At 38.4% G+C, this 11,014-nt stretch overlaps 1 protein-coding gene and 1 pseudogene across 1 annotated transcript in view; both read right to left on the reverse strand.

Moving 5' to 3' along the window:
- Nucleotides 1-3,400: 3,400 nt before the first annotated feature.
- On the reverse strand, nt 3,401-4,359 carry LOC131750677 (heterogeneous nuclear ribonucleoprotein D-like pseudogene; annotated as a pseudogene).
- A 5,295-nt stretch (nt 4,360-9,654) lies between these two features.
- Nucleotides 9,655-11,014, reverse strand: part of LOC131750426 (cation channel sperm-associated targeting subunit tau) — a 51,437-nt gene continuing 50,077 nt past the window's right edge. The window contains exon 7 of the mRNA XM_067023311.1: nt 9,655-9,927. Within this exon, the coding sequence (XP_066879412.1) occupies nt 9,655-9,927 (273 nt within the window). The remainder of the gene's footprint in view (nt 9,928-11,014) is intronic.

Raw genomic sequence — 11,014 nt, forward strand, 5'->3', positions numbered from 1 at the left:
ATGCTCACAGGAACCACAGAGGAGGTGCTCTCAAATCTGTGTGGAGAGTCAATATGTGTACTGCGAAGCAGGACTGTGGAGGCTGGGAAACAGTGCCTCTCAGGTCCACTGTGTTAAGGTTCTCCAGAGAAGCTGAACCAGTGGATTTCTTTTTTTTTCAAGTATAGCTGATTTACAATGTTGTGTTAGTTTCAGGTGTACATCAAAGTGATATATATATATGTAGGTATATATATTGATATATATATCTATATAGAGAGATATATGGATATAATCACATGTTCTTTTTCAGATTCTTTTCCACTATAGGTTATTATAAGATATTGAATATACTTCCCTGTGCTATACAGTAGGTCCTTGTTGTTTATTTTATATACAATAGTGTGTATCTGTTAATCCCAACTCCTAATTTATCCCTCCACCCACTTCCCCCTTTGATAGCCATAAGTTTGTTTTCTGTGTCTGTGAGTTTGTTTCTGTTTTGTAAATAAGTTCATTTGTGTCATATTTTAGATTCCACATATACGATATGTGTCTTTCTCTTTCTGACTTACTTCACTTAGTATGATAATCCATACACACACACACACACACACACACACACACACACACACACACACGAAAGTATTCCACTCAGCCATAACAAAGAATGAAATAATGCTATTTGCAGCAACATGGATTTTATATATATATATATCTCACATCTTTTTTATCCATTCATGTCAGTGGACACTTAGGTTGCTTCCATGTCTTGGCTATTGTATTGGGGTGCATGTATCTTTTCAAATTAGAGTTTTCTCCAGGTATATGCCCAGGAGTGGAATCACTGGATCATATGGTACCTCTATTTTTAGTTTTTTAAGGAACCTCCATACTGTTCTCCATGGTGGCTGTACCAAATTACGTTCCCACCAACAATGTAGCAGGGTTCATTTTTCTCCACACCCTCTCCAGCATTTGTTATTTGTATACTTTTTAATGATGGCCATTCTGACTGGTGTGAGGTGATACCTCATTGTAGTTTTGATTTGCATTTCTCTAATGATTAGAAATGTGGAGCATCTTTTCATGCGCCTCTTCGCCATCTGAATGTCTTCTTTGGAGAAATGTCTATTTAGCTCGTCTGCCAATTTTTTGATTGGGTTATTTGCTTTTTTGATATTGAGCAGTATGAGCTCTTTGTATATTTGGACATTAAGTTCTTGTCGGTCACATCGTTTGCAAATATTTTCTCCCGTTCTGTAGGTTGTCTTTTCATTTTGTTTATGGTTTCCTTTGCAGTGCAAAAACATATGTTTGACTAGGTCCCATTTGTTTGTTTATGCTTTTATTTCTTTTGCCTTGGAAACTGACCTAAGAAAACATTGCTATGATTTATGTCAGCGAATGTTTTGCCTATGTTCTCTTCTAGGAGTTTTATGGTGTCATGTCTTATATTTAAGTCTTTAAGGCATTTTGAGTTTATTTTTGTGTATGGTGTGAGGGAGTGTACTAACTTCATTTATTTACATGCAGCTGTCCAGCTTTCCCAACACCACTTGCTGAAGAGACTGTCTTTTCTCCATTGTATATTGTTGCTTCTTTTGTCGAAGATTAATTGACCATAGGTGTGTGGGTTTATTTCTGGGCTCTCTATTCTATTCCATTGATCCATATGTCTGTTTTTGTGCCATTACCATGCTGTTTTGATTACTCTAGCTTTGTAGTGCTGTCTGAAGTCTGGGAGAGTTATGCCTCCAGCTTTGTTCCTTTTCCTCAGGACTGCATTGGCAATTCTGGATCTTTTATGGTTCCATATAAATTTTAGGATTATTTGTTCTAGTTCTGTGAAAAATGTCATGGGTAATTTGATAGGGTTCACATTAAATCTGTAGATTGCTTTGGGTAGTATGGCCATTTTAACAATATTCTTCCAGTCCAAGCACATGGGATATCTTTTCATTTCTTTGAATCATCTTCAGTTTCCTTTATTAGTGTTTTATAGTTCTCAGTGTTTAAGTCTTTCACCTTGGTCAAGTTTACTCCTAAGTATTTTATGCTTTTTTTTTTTTTTTTTTTTTTTTTTTTTTTTGCGGTACGCGGGCCTCTCACTGTTGTGGCCTCACCCGTTGCGGAGTACAGGCTCCGGATGCGCAGCTCAGCGGCCATCGCTCATGGGCCCAGCCGCTCCGCGGCATGTAAGATCTTCCCAGACCGGGGCACGAACCCGTGTCCCCTGCATCGGCAGGCGGACTCTCAACCACTGTGCCACCAGGGAAGCCCAATTTTATGCTTTTTGATGCAATTTTAAAAGGGATTTTTTTTTAACTTTCCCTTTCTGATAGTTAATTGTTAGTGTAAAGAAATGCAACAGATTTCTGTAAATCTTATATCCTGCTACCTTGCTGAATTCTTTTATCAGTTTTAGTAGTTTTTGTGTGGAGTCTTTAGGGTTTTCTATGTATAGTATCATGTCATCTGCATATAATGACAGTTTTGCCTCTTCCCTTCCAATTTGGATATGTTTTATTTCTTTTTCTTATCTGATTGCTGTGGCTAGGACTTCCAGTACTATGTTGAATAGAAGTGGTGAGAGTTAGCCTCCTTGTCTTGCTCCAGATTTTAGTGGGAAGACTTTCAACTTTTCACTGTTGAGTGTTATGTTGGCTGTAGGTTTGTCATAAATAGCTTTTATTATGTTGAGATATGTTCGCTCTATACCCACTTTGGTAAGATTTTTTTCTGTCATGAATGGATGTTGAATTTTATCAAATGTTTTTTCTGTATCTATTGAGATGATCATGTGGTTTTGTCATTTCTTTATCACATTGATTGATTTGCATATGTTGAACCATCCTTGTGACCCTGGGATGAATCCAACTTGGTCATGGTGTATGATCTTTTGTATGTGTTGTTGGATTCAGTGTGGTAGTATTTTGTTGAGAATTTTTTCATCAATATTCATCAAAGATATTGGCCTGTAATTTTCTTTTTGGTAGTGTTTCTATCTGGTTTTGGTATTAGGGTGATGGTGGCTTCATAGAATGACTTCGGGAGTGTTCCCTCCTCTTCAGTCTTTTGGAAGAATTTGAGAAGGATTAGTATAAGTTCTTCTTTGTATGTTTGGTAGAATTCCCCAGTGAAGCCATCCAGTCCTGGACTTTTGTTTGCAGGGAGTTTTTAAAATCACAGAGTCTGTTTCACTTCTGGTTGATCAGCCTGCTCAAATTATCTATTTTTTTTTAACACATAAGGAAGCATTTATTTGAGGTTTAACATGAAATCATACAAATAAAATTTGTATAAACACAAATCCACATTGAGTCATAACACAGCAGAAGACAAAGTTAAAATGAATTGGCGGCTATATACAGTTGGACACAGTTGTGTCTTGTACACTAGAAAGTCTTTTATGGAATAATTATCTTAGAACAACAGAAGACCAATCTTCAATGTCATCCTGCAAGCAATCTCCTCCTGTTTTCTTCAATGTCCCCTTGTAGTATGGCTGGCAGTTGTTTTGGTGACTGCCACCCCCTTAAGATGCCTTGCCATAAATGCTTTCTTGGTCACTGTAGTCTGCATATCCTTGTCCGTATCCATAGTTCCTAGTTATACCCAGAATAATCATAGCAGCCATAGCCACTATAGTTTTGATCACCACCATAGGCGCTATTGTAATTTCCATATCCTTGATCATAATAATTATTGGTTCCAGTTTTGGCCCTGACCTCAGTCACGACTCCAGCACCACCTCATCCACCAGCTACAGCACATCTTCCTCCTCTTTGTTGTTGCCTGTATGTTTAACTTTGATTTCACACTTCCCAGGACCAATTTGATGATAACTGCTTACTAACAATTTCTTCACTGGCTCTTTGTCTGTATATGTAATAAAACAAAATCCTCTTATTTGCTTTTGTATCCATGGGAAGTTCAATGTTTTCAATCTCTCCAAAGCCTCCAAAATATTCTTTAATTTGTTCTTCAGAAGTATCTGGGCTTAATCCACCCACAAAAAACCTTTTGGGGGGTTCCTTCCCTTTTAAAGCTTTGACCTTTTTAGTGTTTAGCAACTTGCCATCCATTTTGTGTTCTTTAACTTCCAAAACCTTATCGACACTAGCAGCATCTTTGAAAAGCACAAATCCAGATCCTCCTGATCTTTCAGTGACTGGATGTTTTAATTGTGAAGTCTACAACTTCCCCAAATGAGACAAATATTCAGTCAGATCTTTCTTAACTTGTATCCCAGCTCAAGCCTCCAATAAACATTTTACTGTCATCCTGCTGATTCTTGCTCACATTAATCTTGGATCCCTCTGCGAATTCCTCTGTGTTACTGTACTGATTTATATCTTCCATGGCGGCAGAATTGTTGGCTGGTGGGTGCTGTCACACAGTCTTGGGTCGTGGCTGCAACTGTGGCAGAGTGTTGTATGGAGCTGGATTTAAAATGGTGGCAGACCCTAATTAAACTTAAAAGTTTTTACACAGCAAAGAAAACCATAAACAAAACGAAAAGAAAACTGACAGAATGGTTGCAAATGATGCAACTGGTTTTCTTTTATATTATACTTGAGTTCTCTTCTTTTTGGTTTTTGTGAATCTTTTGTATGTTTTTGATTTGTGGTTACCCTGGTTTTCAAGTATGTTAACTCATTACTGTGTCTACTTGCTTTAGACTGGTGGTCCTATAAGCTCAAACACATTCTGAAGTATCTACATTTTCTTATTCCCCTATTTTATGATTTTGATGTCCTGTTTTACATTTTCATGTATATCCTTTTGCTATTCATTGTAGTTATAATTGCTTTCACAAAATTTTTTGATTTTTTTTTTTTTTAAATCTATGTACTGGCTTATTCAAGTGGTGTACAATCATTTTATATACTTGCTTTTCCCTATTTTGATATTCCCTTTCCTATGGGTTCTTGCTTCTTTTCTATTTAGAGAAAACCTTTCAATATTTCTTTTAGGGTAGACTTAGTATTGCTGTATCCTTTTAGTTTTTGCTTGCCTGAGAAATTCTTTAATTTTTTCTTCTATTCTAAATGATAATCTTGCTGGGTAGAGTATCCTAGGTTGTGGGATTTTCCCTTTCAGGACTTTGAATATATTTTGCTATTCCGTTCTGGCCTGCAAAGTTTCTGTAGAGAAATCAGCAAATAGCATTATGGGGGTTCTTCTGTAACTAACTCTGTTTTTCTCTTGCTGCCTTTAGAATCCTATCTTTAACTTTTACCATTTTAATTATGATATGTCTTGGTATAGGTCTGTTTGCGTTCATATTGTTTGGGACCCTCTGTGCTTCCTTTACCTGGATATCTGCTTCATTAGGTTTGGGAAGTTTTCAGCCATAATTTCTTCAAGTACACTTAAGATCCCCCTTTCTCTTCTCCTCTTGGGATCCCTATTATGCACAGCTTGGCATCCTTTATATCAGCCCACAGGTCTCATATGTTGCTTTCTTTTTCTTTTTTTTTCATTTGTCTTTCTGTGTGCTGTTTTGATTGGGTGATTTCCATTATTCTATCTTCCAGATCACTTATTTGTTCCTCTGCATTATTTAGTTTGGTATTCTATTGCCTTTAGTTTGGTTTTCATCTCAACAATTGAGTTGTCTAATTTTGATTGGCTCCTCTTTATAGTTTCTATTTCCTTGTTACAGTGATCTGCATTTCTATTGACAGCCTTAATTCCTTCAGCATTTTTATTACCTCCTTTTGGAACGTGGAGTCAGGCAGGCTGGAGAGGTCTGTTTCCTTGTTTGTTCTTTCAGGGGATTTCTCTTCTTTTAATTGGGAGTGTTTCCTCTGCTTTTTCACTTATATTTCTTTGACTCTGAATTTAGGGGAAACAGTTATTATCTCCTGTGGTAGATAAAGGGCTGTTTTTATGTGGGAGCATCCCTGTGTAGCCTCCATTATTTTTGGTGTGAGGGCTGTTTTTTGGTATGGATGCCTGCCATGTCTTTCCTCAGAGTTAGCTGGCCGTCATTCCCTTGATATGGGGTATGATTGGTGGTGTGATGACCAGAGCTCGCACTGGATGTTGGGCAGGGCCTCCTCTTTGCTCTGTGGTTGTCACAGCCCTATCGAGAGCAGGGTCTGCTTGCCAGTTGTTGGAGTAGAAGCCCCAGATCCAGTTCTAAGCCGCACTGTGAGGTAGGTGGGACTGGAGCACTCCCTCTGGGAAAGGCGCTGCTCCATATTCCTCTCCAGGGGCTGTCCACTGGGATGGGCACTCTGTGCCATCACCTGTTACCTAGTGCATGTCCTCACAAAATACACTGTTGCTGGCACTCTGCTCGGCCCTGCCTCCGCTGTGGGAATGCTGGTAATCAGCTCAGATTTCAGCCCTGCTTCTGCTTGTGTGCACCCACAAAACCTACTGCTCCTGGCACCAGACCCGCCTCAGCTGGGGAATGCTGGTAATCAGCTTGGATGTCCTTGGCCACTGGTATAAATCCACTGAAGTTGCATACCCAGACCCGCTGTAGGAGTGGCGGTAATCTGCTCAGATTTCAGCCTCAGCAGGTGCATGTCTTGGGCTGGGAAGTGCAGTGAGGTGGCAAGGACTGTCTGTCCTGGTCTCTCTCTCTCTCCTGCCTGCTGCAAACTGGCTGCTACACTCTCTTCTGAGCCTCTGAAGCTCCCTATCTGACCCTTCTGACCTCCCAGCTGATGAAAGGGGTTCCCAGGGTGAGGGAACTTTTTCCCTTTCACAGCTCCTCCAAGGGGTGCAGGTCCCATTACAATTACTTTCCCCTCCCCCCTTTTGTCCTGCCCAGTTTACATGGTGATCTTTTGTGCAGCTTTGGTTGTATGAGATCTTCTGCCAGCGTTCAGTAAGTATTCCGTGAGAATTGTTCCACGTATAGATTATTTTTATATATTTGTGGAGGAGGTGAGCTCCATGTCCTTCTATTCTGCCCTCTTGATCTCCATCCCCCCAATGGATTTTTAAAATAAGGAATTGGCTCACATGATTATAGAGGCTGACAAATCCCAGATCTGCAAGGTGAGTAGGCAAGCTGGAGACCCAGGAGAAGCAGTGGTGTAGTTCCAAATCGAAGGCTGGCAGCCTGAAGACTTAGGATGAGCTGATGTTTCAGTTCGACTCCAAAAGCAGGATAAAGCTGATATCCCAGTGTGAAGGCAGTCAGGCAGGAGGGATTCTCTCTCAGTTAGGGGAGGATCAGCTTTTTCCTTCTGTTCAGGCCTTCAACTAATGAGGCCCACCCACATCAAGGAGGGCAATCTGTTTTTTCAGTCTACAGACTTAGATGTTAATTTCATCCAAAAATGCTTTCACAGAAAGACCCAGAATACTGTTTGATCATGTAACTGGGCACACTGTAGCCCATTCAAATTGACACAAAAAATTAACCATCCCAGTAGATATTGACAGCCTCACCCTGAGAGTGAATGCCTTAAATTTTGCACCATAGGCTCCTGGCATGCTATATCAATTTTTTTTTTATCACTGTTGTAACAAATTATCACAAAGTGGTAATGACTTCAAACACCACAAGTTTATTATCTTACAGTTCTGGAGGTCAGAATTGTAAAATGATTTGGCAGGGCTACATTCCTTCTGCAGGCTCTAGAGAATTTCCTGCCTTTTCCAGCTTCTAGAAGCTACCTGCCTTCTTTTGCTTCATGGGCCAGCATTACTTCAGCTTCTGTTTCAGTGATCACACCTCTCTCTCTCTGACTTGACCCTTCTGCTTCTGTCTTATAAAATCCTTTTGATTATGTTGGGCCCACCCAGATAATCCAGGATAGTCTCTCCGTCTCCAGATCATTAATTTAATCATAGCTGCAAAATCTCTTTTGCCATGTAAAGTAACATAGTCACAGGTTCCTGGGATTGGGATGTTTGTATGTTGGTGATGGAGGGGTTATTATTCTGCCTACTGTACATGGCTAATCTCATCTTGGTATCTGCTTTCTGAAGGATCCAAAGTAGCCCAGCCACCTTGGCCAAAATGACCTCCCATGAGTTTCTATAGTACTTTCCCCAACAACACTTACACAACTCTACTGTAACTACTTCTGTGTTTATGTCCCTGTAGACTGTGGACTCCTTGAGAATACTGTCTTATTCACGAGAATGTAGTGTTTAGCAAAATATTTGGCATATTAATTTTATTTCCATGGTAGGAAATTTTTGACCGTCTCACAATATTGCTGTTAAAAGTTTAATGAGGCAAAGTGACTTGAGATTTCCATCTAGTAAATACTTCCTCCTTTACTGCAATCTAGATCAATGGTTTTCCCCATAAGTACTGTTGGTTAGTTGCCTGTTAGCTCTCAAATCCATTTCTCCACTTTTCCTCTGCTTCACTGGGAACTACATTTCCCATGCCCTCTCACTCTCTGGTTTCCAGGGAGGAAATAGCAGGAGATTAGAGAGCAGGATGAGAGAGAAGAAACATAGTTATTTCTCACCCCCTGCCCCACTCCCCTGTTTCTTGTGGTGTCTCTCTCAGTGGCTCTATCTTCTTTGTATTCTGGCTTTAGGACACTGGTCATACCACTTCTTCCTGATGTCCTATCTGAGGGGTGCTATCACTTTCTGCTCTTGCCAGTCTCTGGATTGCCACATCATCCCTTTTAGTTTCTTTGCCTTGGTTCCATCACCCATGAAACCAATTCCCTGTGTTCCTTCTACTTGAAAGATCCAGAGGTAATTGTGCTTTCCCAGTCACACTCTGATTGATATATGTACTGGCAACTTTGAGAATTACTAGAAATTCTTGGTCTCCCCCACAAAATTACTACCTTGATTATGGCATTAAATGAATGATCAGAAATTATGTTTTCCATCAGCCAATTCTATTTAAACTCCATAAACTTTATGATTTATGGTAGAAAAATGGAAACGGACAAAAATTCTATAAATTGAAATTCTTACTCCTCAAGAGTGAACCAAAGTTCAAGATTCAAATATTTTGGTAAGAACAACCAATTCTCAAAAGTCTCTTAATTTAAATCCTATGCTGATTTAGCTAGATAATTTTTAATAGTTTGTTTTATACAGTTTCTTCCTGAGTTTCATGTTATTAGAGGCTGTCTCATAGTTTTTCGAATAAGCTAGAAAGTCACTCCAGTGTATTAGAAGCCTCAGGAATTAGTAGTATGAAACTTGTTTTTTATTATCTTTATAGTGTAAAAAGTTGTAATAGCAGATGATATTGAAATTAATAGATGTTCTATAGGCCCAGGGAATTGCATACTGTTGAATCTACATCTGAAGAGTTAAAGTATATTCATAACAAAAGGCTGAACATACATAACTGCAAATAGAGACCCTGACACTGGGTGGTCAGGGATAATTTAGGGCATAGCAAAGATTTGGAAAATCAGAGAATAGTGAAAAATGGGAAAAGTTGGGAAATAAAACTTCACTAATGACTATGTATCTCTGAGGTTGTTCTCTAAGATTCATAAACACAACACATTTACATCAAGTGTTTTTTTCATTTTAATTAAAACAAAATGGTTCTAACAAGATGAAATTTGGTTACTGACTTCTATCACACAAAGGGACAGATCTCCAAACCATTTTGTTAATTGGAGAAATGACATTCTGACTATTGGCCTGACACATCATTCTGAACTGTTTAACATCTGGATATCACAAGAGCGAATGTTTTTCAATATACTCTTAATTTTTTTTTGGCCACATTTTATGGATTTCATAATCTGGGATTGAATCATTTATATGAACTAAGCCTGCTGAAACGATTCGAGGACTTGTAAATTTTCCAGTGTAGCTTTCTCGTTTGTTAACCTCTGGAGCAGTATATGGTCTTGCAGAGCGTTTTAACTGATTATGGCTATCATTTGGGCTCTTTCCTAAAAGCCTTGATCTTGATTTTGCTTTTTCAAGATGCTTAAATGAAGTTACATGTAAATCCTCAACTCTATCCGAACAGTCCTAAATATTAAAATAAAAGATCATGTTGGTGAGTTAGGTTTCTTAAAAGTACATTTTAGACTTACAAGGACTAAAGTTTGTAATATCAACAAAGAATGAGAGCAGTCCAATGTTTTATAGGCAGTCCCCCAATTCAGACCCTACATTCAATGCCTGCCATCAGATACTTTAAAAACCATACTTTAAAAAATCTTATTGTTTCACAGGATCTGTTATTTTAAAAGGTATGCAAGATATGAAACTGAAAACCAGAAATCTTAGGGGACCTGTCTTCAGGGGTCAGACTCCTAGGCAAAGATAGCCCTCCTATAATTCTCCTCTTCTAAAATATCTCTTCCCCAACCCCAAACATAAATTATAAGCTCTTATACTTTTAAAATCATCCAAACATTCATTCTTTGAAGGTTAATAAACACCTTCTTTAATATTTATATACACACACATACAGAGGTCAGCATCTAAGAATATGGTTATACTAAAATATTAAAAATTTTTGTGTACATTCTGAGACTAAACAAGTAAAACATTTAGGAAAACAACTGGAAGGAAATACACCAAAATAATTTTTTTAAATGATGGTTGTTTTAGGGTGGTGGGATTATGGACTTAGTTTTCCTTTTTTCCTTTTTTTCAAATTTGTATAATATGACCATGTTTTATTTAAAAAATATAATAATCTACAAGTACCCATAAGAGGGTATGGAATTATTAGTCATTTCTCAAATTAGTGTAAACTAGTTTCCTCTGCAGTTTGAGCAGTTTGTCCCTTAATGCTTTGCAGAGATGGCCACACCAAGGGAATGGTCCTGCTTTGATTTGGTGAGAAGGTGGGAGTAGATTAATAGAATTGGCAGGTGGGAGGAATTTAGGCAGGACTAAGAATTAGAGCAGCAAGAGAGAGAAGATTTACCAGGAAGGAGGTATGATGAGTCCATATTTTTGCCTGGGTTTGCAAGTAAACATTCTTCCTTTTCCATCTTATGTACATGGAAGCAATTAGGTAAGGGAACTATTAAGCAATTATTAAGGGAATTTCTGCTACATTGGTAACATAATTTTTACTTGACAGTTGATATAACTGATTACT

The sequence above is a fragment of the Kogia breviceps genome, chromosome 2, assembly GCF_026419965.1.
Source record: "Kogia breviceps isolate mKogBre1 chromosome 2, mKogBre1 haplotype 1, whole genome shotgun sequence".
NCBI lineage: Eukaryota > Metazoa > Chordata > Mammalia > Artiodactyla > Physeteridae > Kogia > Kogia breviceps.